At 42.9% G+C, this 14,518-nt stretch overlaps 1 protein-coding gene across 2 annotated transcripts in view; it reads right to left on the bottom strand.

Moving 5' to 3' along the window:
• plpp3 (phospholipid phosphatase 3) overlaps positions 1 to 14,096 on the bottom strand; it is a 29,916-nt gene extending 15,820 nt beyond the window's left edge. The window contains exon 1 of one of the 2 annotated variants that reach the window (XM_046048675.1): positions 13,592 to 14,096. In XM_046048675.1, coding sequence (XP_045904631.1) covers positions 13,592 to 13,730 — 139 coding nt within the window. In that variant the 5' untranslated portion in view covers positions 13,731 to 14,096. The remainder of the gene's footprint in view (positions 1 to 13,591) is intronic. The other variant, XM_046048674.1, reaches the window with a different exon arrangement.
• Between the last annotated feature and the right edge of the window lie 422 nt (positions 14,097 to 14,518).

Genomic DNA, 14,518 nt, shown 5'->3' with positions numbered 1-14,518 from the left:
CATACAGCTGACTCCACTTACCTGTAAGCTGAAGAAAAAAATATCACATTAAAACACAATTAACAGACAAGAACCTTAACAGGTGAATGTGAGCTCAGGCTATCATTGATCAGGCTATTTACTCAGCAAACCCCCTCCTGCTGCTCCTGTTAATAGTGTGACACCAGGCTATTGAGAAATGAGATTTATTCTTTAGCACCCCCCCCCCGAAACAGAGCAAATACACTGACATTCAGGGCTAGGGGTCCATTATTGGAGACAAAGGAAACTCACCAATAAGGGTGCTATGTAAATACATTGTGAAAACTTAAGTGTTATGGATTGCAGGGGAAGAGGGTGCCATTCCATGTGGTGTGTAGATGTCTTTTTCAACAGAAACCATTTGTTCAACATTTAAGGAAATACGCTTAAGTACTTTCTTGCCAAGATGAGAAGAGTGACTCCATTAGTCCGGCAAATATGTAGCTACAGCCCTGCAGCTGGTTAGCTTAGCTTAGCATAGAGGCTGACGACAGAGAAGAAAACATCAAGCCTGGTAACAAATCCATCTTCTGTATGAGATATAACATGTTAATTACTTTTGAGGTGTTTGTAGGCAGATATCTTTACCTTTTAACAAAGCGAGGGTAGCCGTTTCACCTTGTTCTCAGTTTAAAGTTCTCACTTTATGCTAAGCTAATTGGCTGCTGGCAGTAGCCACATGTTTACTGTACAAACGCGAGAGTGGTATTAGTCTTCTTGTCTAACTCAACAACAAATGGACAAACAGTTGAAAGCAGCACTAGAAGTTTGGTTGGTCAAATTCATTCTGTTGTTGGCTTCTTTAACAACACACTCATGAACAGCCACATTCTACTCTGATAAACGGAAAATAAATACATATCTCCAAATCAAAGGACTACAAAAACAGGCGTGCAAACTCTGGCTGGGACTTTTAAAGTTTTCCCTAAGGGATTTTAAAATGTGTGAATACCAAGAAAAACAAAACCAAGCCCACCCAACTCACTGGAAAATGTTTCGCATGAGAGCATGTTTGCCTTGTGTATGTACGACTGCAGTAGCTCATAAATAGAGGGAGCACAAGACACAAAGGCGTCCTGAAGACCCACACACAGACACACCGACATATATATTTAACAACAGACTGTGCAGAAACTATTCCCACATGCAGTTCATGTGGTTAGCTCACATCACAGGGATTATTTGACATTTGGGTCAAAGTCAGAAACCTGCACGTGAATGTTTCTGAACCGCGGCCGTTGTCTCACCAGTGATGGGAGAGGGAGATCCTGTTACTGGTCTGTCGTGAAAAACACAGCAATCACCAGTAACCACTCGAACGAATTTCATAAAGACCTCAAAACACACTTTCTTATGCATTCTTGTGGACACACTCTCAAGGCTCTCACAGCTCCTTAACATCCACACTCTGGCATCTGCTCCACTCGAAAGAACAAAGTCTTGTCTCAAGTGTCTACTAGATCACTAGGTGCATGTCCAAACTAATATGGCTAAATCACAGAAATGTCTTAATGTTTTTGCATTTTAATATATGTGGTGGTGATTTATGACCACAGAACATTATTATTTAAAAGCTTGCGTTGTGATCTAAAGCTCCAGAACAGCTGCTAAATGGACACTGGGGTGAGAATGTTATTGTCAACTTAATGATGAACATAGTAAAGCAATCTTGAGAAACTTGCTGGCACACTCGTCTTCTTCTTGTCTAACCATAACAAAACAATATTTCAAAAACAGCTGAAAGAGGCATAAAGAGTTTGAAGCAGTTTTCTATTGTTTTGCTGATTTAGTGTAATTGAAGCGGACTGTCTCTTTCTCCAGTGGTTGGCAGAGGGCAGCAGATGGGATGGTCACTGAGGACAGACACCTGCACAAACAGGGTGCAGCGCCAGAGCTCGACAGCCTGCTGGTGGGCCTGTACAGGGCTGGGCCGGGCTTTGGTGGTGTCTGAGAACCACACTGTCCACACAACAGGTAGGGTTAGCTTTGGGTGAGCCTTCTCATACAGAATTACAGGGGGCAAGGCAGGACAGGAAAGTCAACACAAGAAAGAGTAGATTCTGGTACAGATGTGAGTTTCACTACACGTGAGTCACTTAGCTTAATGCCAGAGTGAGGTCCAGTTAAATTTTTATTATTAGATTATTTTTAATCATTCAAATTTAAGTTAATAATTAGTGAATTCTTTTAAGTCCCTTCTTAAAACATAATTTAATAGGAGAGCCTTTCCCGATTTTATTTTATTTTTATTTTACTTTTTAATTTTATTTTTATTAAAATATATTTTATATTTATCTTAAACGTGTATTCTAGTCTTATAAGTGTTTTCTTGTTTTTAGCATGTAATTGTTTTTATGTGTTTTATTGTTTTATTGTGAAAGCACTTTGTAACTGGTTTTTGAAAAGTGCTCTATAAATAAAGATTATTATTATTATTATAATAACATATTTTTCTGTGGTGAGGCAAACTCAGAGCATATATTCATTTTTGCTTTACACTGACTTTAAGTCACATAATGAGTCCATACAATGTTTTGTTGGGTAAACACTCTGGGGAAAGCTTTGTTCAGAAATTGGATCACGCTTTGTCTCACGCCAATCTCTACTCTGCTTTTCCATTCTCTCCTCCTTCTCCTTCCCTCTCTTTCACCATCCCTTCACTCTGGCCTACTTGTGTGTGTGTGTGGGGGGGGGATTCACATGCTAATGAGGAGAAGTGAAAGGAGAGCAGGTCATGGGCTTAACAGACATGGGAAACACACACACATGCAAACACACACACGCTTAAAGGCTAAACCGATTGGAGAATGGCAAACTCAGGAGTTGACCAGCTGAGAGACAGAAAAAGGAAAGTGAGAGATTAAGCACCTTAACGCTGTGTATTGACTATTTATAAAAGCCTCTGTGTCTACATGCTGCCCGGCCTTGACCTGCCAAGCTGTTTTGTGCCCCCCCCGTTCCATCTTCCTGAAAACAGCCTGGTATGTGGGCATTCTCCTCATACCACAGTCAGCTATGAACCTCTCAGCACAAGCTAAAACATTCCCTAGCGCTAACCCTTACAGCCCATCTGAGCCCTGTCTGCAATCAGTGGTTGTGAAGAAATATAGACCTCTTTAATGGCAATGGGATAAAGAGCGAGTGACCCTCACGGGGCCCGCTGACCCAGAGAGAGGAGGAGAGAGATGGGGGAGTGGCAGAGGAGTGATAGATAAAAACAGAAAGCGGAGAAAAAGAAAGAGGTGGGTTGGACTGTTGGCAAAAGCCTGGGGTGCGTCAGTGAATTAAAAAACAACTATTTTACAAGCTCTGTCATGAGGTCAGTAACATTCAGTGATGCCTGAGATTCACTGAAGACGTGGGAGCACCTGTAGTGCTTGCAAACCGTCCTACTTTTTTCACCACTACGGACAGAGAGGAAGCTAAATGCTCAATTTTGCATTTACTTCAAATTGTTTCCACCCTTCGTTTTTATGTTTTTGCCCTGCCAGAGAAGTTGTGTGTTCTGTGCTTTTACAGCCAACGAGCCTTATGAGCTATCAAGCCACTGAAGCTGCTTTTAAACGGCACAAACAGGCGCCTGAGAATAATTGAGGCCTAAACACCCCTCAATGGGGAGAAAGAGGAAGAGAGAGGGAGGGTTTAGAAAATATTAAGAATGCAGCAGGAGAACAAACACACATCCTAAGTGGGTGGCTAATCGAGTTTGGGGAACAGTTCTATTTGTCTTATCAGATCTTGTCATGCATTTCTCTCTTCAGTCCATGAGGAGAACCACTGCAAGCCACTACAGACTACTTACCACAGGTCAGATAGAGAGAGACAGAGAGAGAATGTGTGTTAAGGAAGAGAGAGAGAGAGGTATTTCTTTGGCTGGTTGAATTAGTGTTTATATGCAGAGGTCAAGGCAGGGCCTTTGCCTGTGCGTGTGTTATTTTCCATCCGTAAATCCACTCACATGTTCAGGCTCCACTGCATGCTAAAAATCACGGCACAAAGTATGTCGGTGTGTGTTTACATGTGGTTTGTGTGCAAGTATTTGTCGGTTTAATTTTATATGTGTAGCTTGCTATGTATGTGTGTGTTTGTGTATAGACACGCATTTGTTTGTGTGAGAAAGATTATCCAGCAGGCACCCGTATGATTGGCTTTGGAGTTAAATTTGGTATATCAAGTTAGCGCTTTGATTAGCAGGACTAACACCGCTAAGTCTGATTTTTACATTTTCCACAGACATTAGGGAAGAAACATGAAGGGAAATGTCTCTTTTATCAGCTTACTACACGGTTTGAGCTTTGATTTGGATTTGCATGTAGATGTATTTCAACACCGCTCATTAATATAAAGACTTATAAAGAGAGATACAAAGTTCCTCTGTCCTGCAGGGTTAGGATCAGCGAGGTTCTATTATTTTCTCTCATCTTAAGACCGCTTGTACTTACCAGAACAGGACACAATAACTATTCTTAAGGCAGCTAAAGCTCTGCATCGCTTAAAAGGTTAATTCCCCTTGACATGGCACTAATTTCCCTGTAGAGCAACACCTGCGTGTCTACTTAAACTAGAGCTGAGGCAAGCTTCCCGTTCTCCCGCTCTCATGACTCTCTCACCCTTCTGGGTTTCTATTGGCATTTTAATGGGCTCTCATGGCTTTCGGGATCAGCATAAGAATTATACCGTGATTATGGTGAGCGAGCTGGAGTGTCAGCAGTGTGTGTGAGAGGTGAATGGGAGGCGGTACGGGGCAGAGGAAGAGGTATTGTGGTCTGCTCTAATGGAGGATTTCCTCCTCCTGTCTTTCAAACACACCATGTGACCCATCCTGACAAGGAGTGGGACCAAGAACTCAGAGAAAGGTTAGCGAGGGCGGAGTCTTGACTCCATAGACTGGCCAGTCAATCAATAAGACTTTGTTTTCTCTTCTTCTGTGATTTTTCTTTCTGCTCTGCAAAAATCTGATAGCTGTTAGAGAATCAGTGGCTCAGCTCAGCCCAGAGTATGGATGTTTATCTAACCTCAATGCTCTTTAGTACTTACCAATTTCTTTGGGGGCAGGTTCTATACGTTTTGTTTTGTCTGTAGCATTAGAAACAAAACCTGTCAACTCCCAAAAAACAGCATAGGATATCTGGTTAGATCGTAACCTTATTTATTTTTTATAATAGATATGTTTTAAAAAAAATATTAAATAATATTTATATATTATTAATAATAATAATATATTATTAATTAATAATATATTAATAATAATAATATAAAATAATATTTTGCAGGAAAAAAAACTTGAACCTGTGTTGCATTTGTGATAAGTGCTGAAACAATTAGTGGACTAATGGATTAGGCAATCAACAGAATATATCATGAACTACTTTGATAATGAGATCATCTTTCAGTTATGTATTTAGCAAAAATGCCAAACATTTTCTGTTTCCAAATTTCCAGATGTAAAAATTTGCAAATAAAAATGATCAATGAGTTTTTCCTTGACAGTGTCGCCAAGTGCTTGCTCATGGTGGGAATTGTTGGGTCTCTGTTAAAAATATTACAAAGAGTACGGTCTAGATCTGCTCCATTAATGACATAACTTTTGTTTTGAATTGCCGCTATGTAAATACAATTAAACTCAACTGAATTGAAACCATGAATCAACCTGAGCCCTCTAATCCAATAATTTGGATAAATGCCCTCCTCCAGCAGCAAGTCACAGTACAATAACAGTGTGTGTGTGCAATCTCAAGAAGACATATGCGTGTGATTGTGTGAGAGAGATTAACCTTGTGTGTGCGAACTGTAAGAGAGAGTGTGTGCTGTTTGCGTGAATCTAATAAAACGAGGCATCAGACAGAATGACCACTTGTTGGTGGACAATGTTTGGACAGAACGAAGGCAGGTGAGCAGGAAGCTTGCTGAGTAGCAACAGCATATGGGGTAGAATCATTTGAACAGTAAAACCTCCAATTCCCTTACATTAATATATATTACCATTTAGGGAGGCCACCCACACAAACATACACATCAGCTTTCAACTAAAACACTGCTGTGACCTCTGAGGTTTTGAATGCGGCCCACCGAGCAGATGCCTTGGATGTTCTGAGATGTGTCACACATGATCAAACACTACACAGTGCTGTGCGCCCACACATTTAACTTTATCTTAAGGTCACTAAAGCCACGAGCTTGAGTATGTGTGGCCTTCCAGACATTTGGGAACGGAGTGCACAGGTTAACTGAGGTTCATGACAGACCCTGGAAGTAGCTACAGGACCATGGGTCAAAGGTGAGGGATGTGACATAGATCTAGGATTATACTGTAGGATACAAGAGCAGGGCACACATGTCCCTGTAGCACTGCCTATTATATCTGTCAGCCATTGTGCCTGTGTGCCTGTGTGTGTGTGTGTGTGTGTGTGGCTATGTGGGTGTTAAAGTGGATTACTGTGGTTCCACTGGTAACTTCAGCAAAGCCTTTCTCGAACATGTTTAAGTTGTTGACCACAAAGGGCTTTAAAAATGCTCTCGCAATCCAAATAAACAAACTCAGCTCCATAAAAACCACCCAGGCTTTATCCATACGTATAATCATAAACTGTTTAGGAAACAAACATTCAGAAACACGTGCATGAACATGCACATGTGTACACTGATGCAGATGTTTGGCTCTAGATATCAGTCCTTTGTTTCCACAAGCTGCTGATGTGTCTCACACATATACAAAGCTCACAAATACACAAACAGACACACACACACACATATATACAGGAGTGGCTGAGGTCAGCAGAGTGGTGCGCAGAGTGAATCCCTGTCCTTTTTCCCCCTCTGTGTGAATGCTGCAGCGACCGGGGGGCCGCTGGCTCAAGCATGTGCTTACTCAGAGAGATTTTATTCACAGGAGCAAATGCTTTTTACACACAGGCATCTGTTGGGACACTCTCTACGTGGACTTTTACCAGCAGGCACCTGCAAGGGCAGCCTCAGAATGCTGCTGCTGGCTCTGCGTTGCTGTTGGCTTGTAGGCACATTTGAAGAGAAGTTGGATTCAACACTTTCTTTTTGTGGGAAATTAACTATGGTAATGGTCCACATTACTGCGTAGAGGAGGCAAGAGGATATATTTGAATATGTCTTTCAAAAAGATCAGTTATTCATCAAGACATTCCTAATGCTTGGCCAAAGTGTCAGTTGAAAGAGGAGGACGAACGCACAGCTGTCCAATGAAGTGACATTTGAGCAGCGCCCAGAGGCCAGATCAAGATGATTTTGGCTGGTTGGGTGGCTGGCTGGCTGGGCGTTTCTATGTTGTTGCCATAATGGCATTATTACCCCCTGGGACAAAAGCCTGGCTGTGGAGAAGAGGGCTGTGGAGATGAGGGCTGTGGAGTCTTTGAAATCTGACTCCTCTGTCTGGATAATGCTCCCCTAAACTGAACTCCTTTCTTGTACTCCTTTCCTATCATGCTCACCTCTGCACACAGCAGGAGCCGTGTTTATCTGAAGACAATAGGTGTCAAATTGGAGCTACAGTGTAAATGTTCTGCATGATGTTTTCTAGTATTGCAGGGAGACTCTCTTATAAACAGGATAGGGCTCAGTGGCTGCAGCAAAGATAAGGCCCGCGCCAATAAAGATGCTGAGCCGATTACTGCACAGTGCTGAGCAGATAAGTACTGCAGCCCACAATCCAGTCAACAATACTAGAAGCAACAACGGCCATAAACCACTGACAGATAATCAAACGGCATTGAGTGCCAGGCAAGGAGTCTCACACTCTCTCATCTCTACCTCATTCACTCTTTCCCTCCCTCCATTTCATCCTCCTTCTGTCTGCCACTGGCCTATTGGTCCTCGTTAACGAAACAAAGGGCGCTGAGATGCATCAAAAGGGGTATTGTTCTCAGCAAAACAGTGAAATCTCTCTGACCCCCAACCCCCCATCTCTGGCTGCGCACAGCATGTGCATGCACACAAATACAGAGGATTGTAGTGGGCAATGTAGTAAGAGAAAGTGACAGACAGAGGGGCCTGTGTAACAGCAGGGAGGAGGCCCAGGCGAGGACAGTGTGGTGTAACAGATTCATGTAATGAGGTCTATAGTTTTGAGCCTGCTGGCTATGAAGAAGCACTGCTGCCCATGCTCTCATTTACATGAAATGCTAGTTGCATTGTTGTTTGTTTTTTAAGCTGCTGATCCAATGTTAATTCTTGGAAGTATAGAGAGTAAACCACAGTTCTTATTTTCATCGACATTTGGGTGTTCATAAATGTGCTCACTGCCCAGTCACAGGATTCCATAAAATATTAATTTACAACACCCTGTGAAAGCTCAGAAACACGAAAGAATGACTGCCAACAAACGTTTATCGTCGGGTCCAGTCCAGTTATCCTGTTTTATCTGAAATAAGCAGTTTGAGGGTGTTTACCGAAGAAGGATATAATTATAGATAAGAGAGTGGAGAGAGACAGAACAGGCAGAGGCTTTACTACACTATCGTTGTCAAAGTGTAAACTACGAGCTGTTGTTCATCTATTGTCAAAGTTTAATCTTTTATTGTGCAATTTAATTGTTTGCTAGGATAGGGGCAGGAGTTAAAAGAGATGAATGTGTCTGGTTTATATAACAGCATGAAGAGAGACACTCACATCAGTCAACCTGAGGCCTTCGGCTTGCCTACGGGAACCGCATGGGACACACACAAATTGAGCCACAGATGCCTCACACATGTTACCCACACACGCGTTGTAGACATAAGCATACACATACACAGGCTCCTTCGCCCTTTAAGCTATAGAGTCCACGTAATGACAGCTCCCGGCGCTCCCTCTCCATCACAAACCCCACGGCACACACATGCACACGCTCACACCCACACACCTCTAATAGCAGCCCTGCGCAGACACAAACCCCAGGGGTTTGTCATTTAAGTCCTGGACCAGCAGAAACCAGCCACATGTCACAATGACGGGCTGAAAATGTTACACACACAAGTCTGGCCACAATACCAACGCTACTCTCCATCACGACACAAAGAAAAACATACGTGTATGCAAAAAAAGCACTTAAAATCACATACATTCTTAGAGGACTAGTAGCCCTATGGCCTGTTGATCTTTATCTTTTTACATAACACAGTGATTGTCTTCTACCAGAGGGCACTCCTCACCTTCAGAAGAGTCCTCTAACCATGCATTGTCCTGCAGCCATAACATAAACACACATCGTAACCCACCCTGAAGCCACAGATAACTGCATACATACAGTGATGTAATCACTGTAAATGCCATACACATATCGACTATTATCAGACCTGAATCTTGAGGCTGATCTTACATACTCCTCTGTGCATGGAGCCCTTGCCTGTGTGTAAGCACAGGGAAAGAGCACTTTGGGTCCTATATGATTCTATTTTGTGCCTGACCTTTGACCTTATCTGACAGGCAGAAGAATAGACTGACAAGGAGCATCAACAGTGGGACTGAAAATGCAAACAACTTCAATACTGCTCTTCAATAGATCCCTGTGTTAGATACTAATGGCTACTAGTAGAAAGTGATCTATTTTGTTGACTGTTACAACACCCAAATTAGTTATGTTTGACATGACAGACTTCATGGAGAAATGAGTATCCTGGCATGTGTTTTCCACAATTAATCCAACCTCTCTTTGGCAGTCTAGAGCACCACTCCTCTCAGAGTAAGCTCCTGCCCCTGAATCGACAGACTTACGCAGAACTCCTGATAATATTTGCCCTTAGATTAAGGTCAGCAGCTTTGGATTGGAGCTTGTGTTTGGGTTTGTGTGTGATGGCCTCCCACACAGTGTTTGATTACAGTTTTACAGTGATTACAGTCTACTTGACACTTGGCAAAAGCTACTTATCTGTTGTGGTTGTTAGATAGATGAGTTTCTGAGAGGTGCAACTATGGATAATGCGATTTCTGGGGAACATCAGACTAAATATTGCAGTGCACTCGCCTTCAACGACACTAACCAGATATTACTGTATTTCACTCCATCGAATACATTTACATGCCATCTTTCTCCATTAGTGCAAAACCAGTTAAGAAGAGGAGAGCTCAAGTGGAGGGGGAACAGGGAGGAAAGGAAAAGGGAAATGGGCTGGGAGAAAAAAAAGGACAGGATTTTATTTCACAACCACACCTACCTCCGACCGACACTACCTTTCCGTTTCCCACCCTTTCCTGAGCACCACTAGGCATACACACACACACACACACACAAGTCATGCCCCCTGGTTCACTCACTCCCAAAATTGCACCAGATGTCACATCAAGAGTCTTCGGCCGCAGCACTGCAGCCATATGAAGAATTTGAGAAATTCTGGAAAATATTTGTGGAGCGGCTCAGGATTGAAGTGGCTGAGGCCTGGAGAGGTAGAGGTTAAACCTCTCCAGCTTTAATGAGGGCTGTGTGACTGACTGCTGTAATGCTATAGCAGCTAATGGGGAGGTGGGAGTTGGGCAGAGCCATATAGGGTTAATGCTCCAGGGCCAGTTATAAAGCTGATGCACCAGGGCCAAAAGGTTACACTCCCCTCCACTGCTAACAGCAATCTCTATGTCTGTTGCTCGTCATGTCACCATAAACTGGACTATACTGTGTATAACAGATGAGAAGAGATCGTATGAAATCTGAGAAGCTGATGGGAAAAAGGCTTTCAGTCAACTTAGATCAGCATTTGAGGTGTTAGGCAAGCTTGAGCCTGATATACACAAGTGGTTTGTCACTATAGCAACAATAAGACAGACCTTGTGAAGCTTTTAAATCAATTTACAGGACTGAAAGTCAGTGGAGCCAGTCCTGGACAATCCATGTTTAAATTCTGCAAAAAGACCCTAGCAGCTAAAACTTTGAATGGCTTCCAAACCCAGACAGACAGTAACGTATGCGCCCAAGCAAACATACAATGCATAGTCTCTTTTGCATTGTGTAAACCTAATCTGGGTTTAGGTGGGGCTACTTTTAGAGGTATGGTTTCCTGGTAGCTCAAGTCTCTTTACAAAGTGTTTTCAGAATAAACATCCTCTTTAAACTGGATGATAGTGGGCTATCGGACAGTGTATAGCCACATTCATGAGCTCATGTGAGACAGGGAAAAACAGAAGAATGAAATTCCGCAGTCTGCGGTGGAGTTTGTGTATTTATAGTGAGCGTACGGTGTTTATGTGTGTGTGTGCTGCTTATAGCGTTGCTAAATCAACTCTGCTGCTCAGTAAGAGTGGAACCCAGGCCAAAGTGAAATCAGCAGTTGATTCTTGTTGCTTAGCTGCCAAAATCGTACACTGTAACTCTGGCCTCAGCAGTTGTGTGTGTGTGTGTGTGTATTAGTTTTTTTCATTACCCATTCTGGTCCTGCTGTGTTTATGCATCATTAAGCTTGATTAGCAGAAGCAACATAATGAGGGAACCTTTTTTTTCAGTTTGTACACATGTGTTGGCATGTGTGATTATAGATGACCTCAGATGGCCTTTACGCAAACAGAATCATTAGCTGTGTGTGAGGGTTTTCCTGTCAGACAGACTGACAACTTATAGAACGGTGTGTGTGTAACACCAGCTGGCAGATAGGAGCTAATTAAAGGTAATGACATATTTATGCATTAACTAGCTGTGTAGTGTACACTACCTTTTTCTGATATGCACGCAGAGCTAAGCCCATTCATGATCAGGCATTCTTCTGTGCCCTCTACACACCCACATTCCTTGTTCCTCATTCAGGACCCCCCTTCTCCTGGTCTTTCTTCTTCTCTCTTTTAACCCCCCCCCCCAAAACTACTAAAGTGGGCCAACCAATCATCACCCAGCAGCCAGATTGTGTTTAGCATGACAAAGGAGAATCTGTGTGACCATCTGTGCGTGTGTGTGTGTGTGTGTGTGTGTGCTTACATGCATGCGTGTGTGTGTGTGTGTGTGTGCTTACATGCATGCGTGTGTGTGTGTGTGTGCGTGTCTGCGGGTGTGTGCATGCGTTCTCCTTACATGACTGCAGAGCTTTTACCAGCGAGCGAAGGAAGTTGGTTTATGCAGGAAATTCACTCCATATGTGTTCAAAGCTCATCTACATTTATGTGGGTGCAGATAAAACAGTGTATCTCTCGTCTGAGGTTCTTTAATAATCAAACCAATATAAACCCACTGGAAAACTTTGTGTCTGTCAAGCAGATCTGCTTCTACTACACAGCACTTAAGAAAATGTGGAGTTAATCTGCACCATTTGTAACATCCTGGGTAATAAAATACCGTTCCTGTGTGGCGATGTCACATATTTTGTTACTACTGTTGATGCTTCAGTTTCTCCATATAAAGCTATTGGTGTGGCTCCCACCTGCTCCTCTAATGCCTGGTCAGCCACGCATTCTGCTTCTCCATCTCCCTCTGTTAGACTGGAGAGGCATTCCCCTGCCACAACACATGCTTAAGCAATTATTCCACGCAGTCCTCTGGACAGAGAGGGAGAGAGAGGGCTAGATAGAAGGCTGGAGGGACAGAGAAAGCAATTTCAAGTGGAGTGATCAGGGGCGGCTGGCCAGGGATTTGCAGGGTTCTGGGAGAGAATGTGTAGACGTTTAGCGCAACTCCCATAATCCTTTTCTAAAAAAGAGGGAAAGGAGAGACAGAGGGAGTGAAAACAGAGCTAAGAGAAATGGGGGCCACTGGAGCTTGAAACTAAAAGGACTGGGCCACAGTGAAAAACAAACTATCAAAGCAACACACAAACAGTGGGCACAGAATCTGGACGGGACACTAGCGGAATAACAAGTTAGGACTAACACACAAACTCTACAGCACAAACAAGTTGGACAGTGACATCGCCTCTGCTTCGGTGACAGTTTCATCAATACCTTAATAATTACACTACGATTTTTACTTCAGCCGTGTTACATCTCTACCTATGGACAGCTGGAGCTGGAATGGCACCTCTGGAGGTTAGATGGTTAGATGAACAAGGTTTTGAGCACACAGGAGGGGTGTCACTGGCTATTTAAAGGGCAGGTTGCAACACTTCAAAACATTTATGCCCCAGGCAAGTTGGCAGGAGCATCAAATGCTAGGTCCCAGTGATTCTCTGTGGACTTTGAAATGATCAATATATTCTGTGATGACAACATTTATTTATTAATTTAAATCTAGCAATGTACTGGGATATATTTATAATTGGGCTAATACACATATCATGTAGTGAGTGGGTTGTTGCATTGTGAGATTGTATGCTCTCCAGTGTATTTTTCTAACATTGTGAAAGTCTGAAAAAGTGAGTGTGGTCAGTGTTTAGTTCCCTGGCATGGTGCTGCGTTGGAACTGGATGATAAGGGGATGTTGCAGATTAAGTTGCCTTCGTGTCACAGATAACAGGCCATACTTTTAAAACGATAAGGCCTTTAGTGCCAACAATTAAAATATTGTTTATGCTTTTTTTGTGTGTGAATCCAGAGTTTCTGAAGTGGCTGCCTCTTAGTCTAAATCAGCTGATGTGAGCCCAAAAGAAACACTAAACAATTAAATTTATAGCCTAACAGATACGAATATTTCGCCTAAACGTATTCATAAACTTACCAAGTAGAAGACAGAAGATGTCGAGCGCTATTAGCAGTTTCTTCTTACTGTTGTCAACACCATTGTTGTTGTTTAACGTAGAGGTTCCTCCGTTCCTTGTCTCTTGGGCCATCGCTTTCTCATACATGTACTTTTGCATTTGAGAACTCCCCGTTTCAGGTCTAAAATCCCACACCACGCGTAAGGTGAAGAAACTCTGTCAGGCTTTCAAGTCCTTCAAAGATTTGTCATGCACTTCAACGGGAAACAAACTTCGCACCTCGGAGGTCTCGTGAAGTTTCAGATGTGTTGATGTCTCGTATTTCACTTTTACAAGAAAATAAGTAAAAGAATATATCTATATGAGTAGAAATTATCTGGTCCCGGACCCGCGCCGCGGACTCAAGAAAGAAAAGTTGTCTGCGCACGAAATGAATGGAAAGCCCGCTCCCCTTTTATCGCCCTTGGTTCAAAGACTTGGACTGAGTGAGAATTGCGCTGCGCATCGACAGCCGCTCTTGTTATATCAATCCTTCTTCTTCTCCTCCTCCCCCTGCGCTCTTCAAGTTCCCCCAGCAGCTTCAAGGCTCAGCCCTCTTCCCTCTGCTAGCGGTGGGTAATCACCTCCATCCCTGCATGGAAAACTTTCTTGGTCTGGAGACCAGGAGCGGGACAGGAGAGCAGCGCCCCCAGCGGTTAAGCAAAGCACGACAGACGCACCAGAGCGATGGTGGCTCGCAGTTTCAAGTTATTGGAAATGAAGGTATTTGCTCCTTCTTTTCATTCCGAGAATAATTAAAGCAATTAGTCATTATTTTAAATGCTGTAAATGTAGTTTCGTCAGGTCTTGTTGAAAGATGTATGTTGACAGACGAGAGTGAAAAAACGAGGCCATACACTTTGTAAGTATTTAAATGTTTTATTTCTCATTACATCCTAAACAAGACG

Source organism: Micropterus dolomieu, linkage group LG05 (assembly GCF_021292245.1).
Source record: "Micropterus dolomieu isolate WLL.071019.BEF.003 ecotype Adirondacks linkage group LG05, ASM2129224v1, whole genome shotgun sequence".
In the NCBI taxonomy this organism is placed as follows: domain Eukaryota; kingdom Metazoa; phylum Chordata; class Actinopteri; order Centrarchiformes; family Centrarchidae; genus Micropterus; species Micropterus dolomieu.
This window is presented reverse-complemented; position numbering and strand designations above follow the sequence as displayed.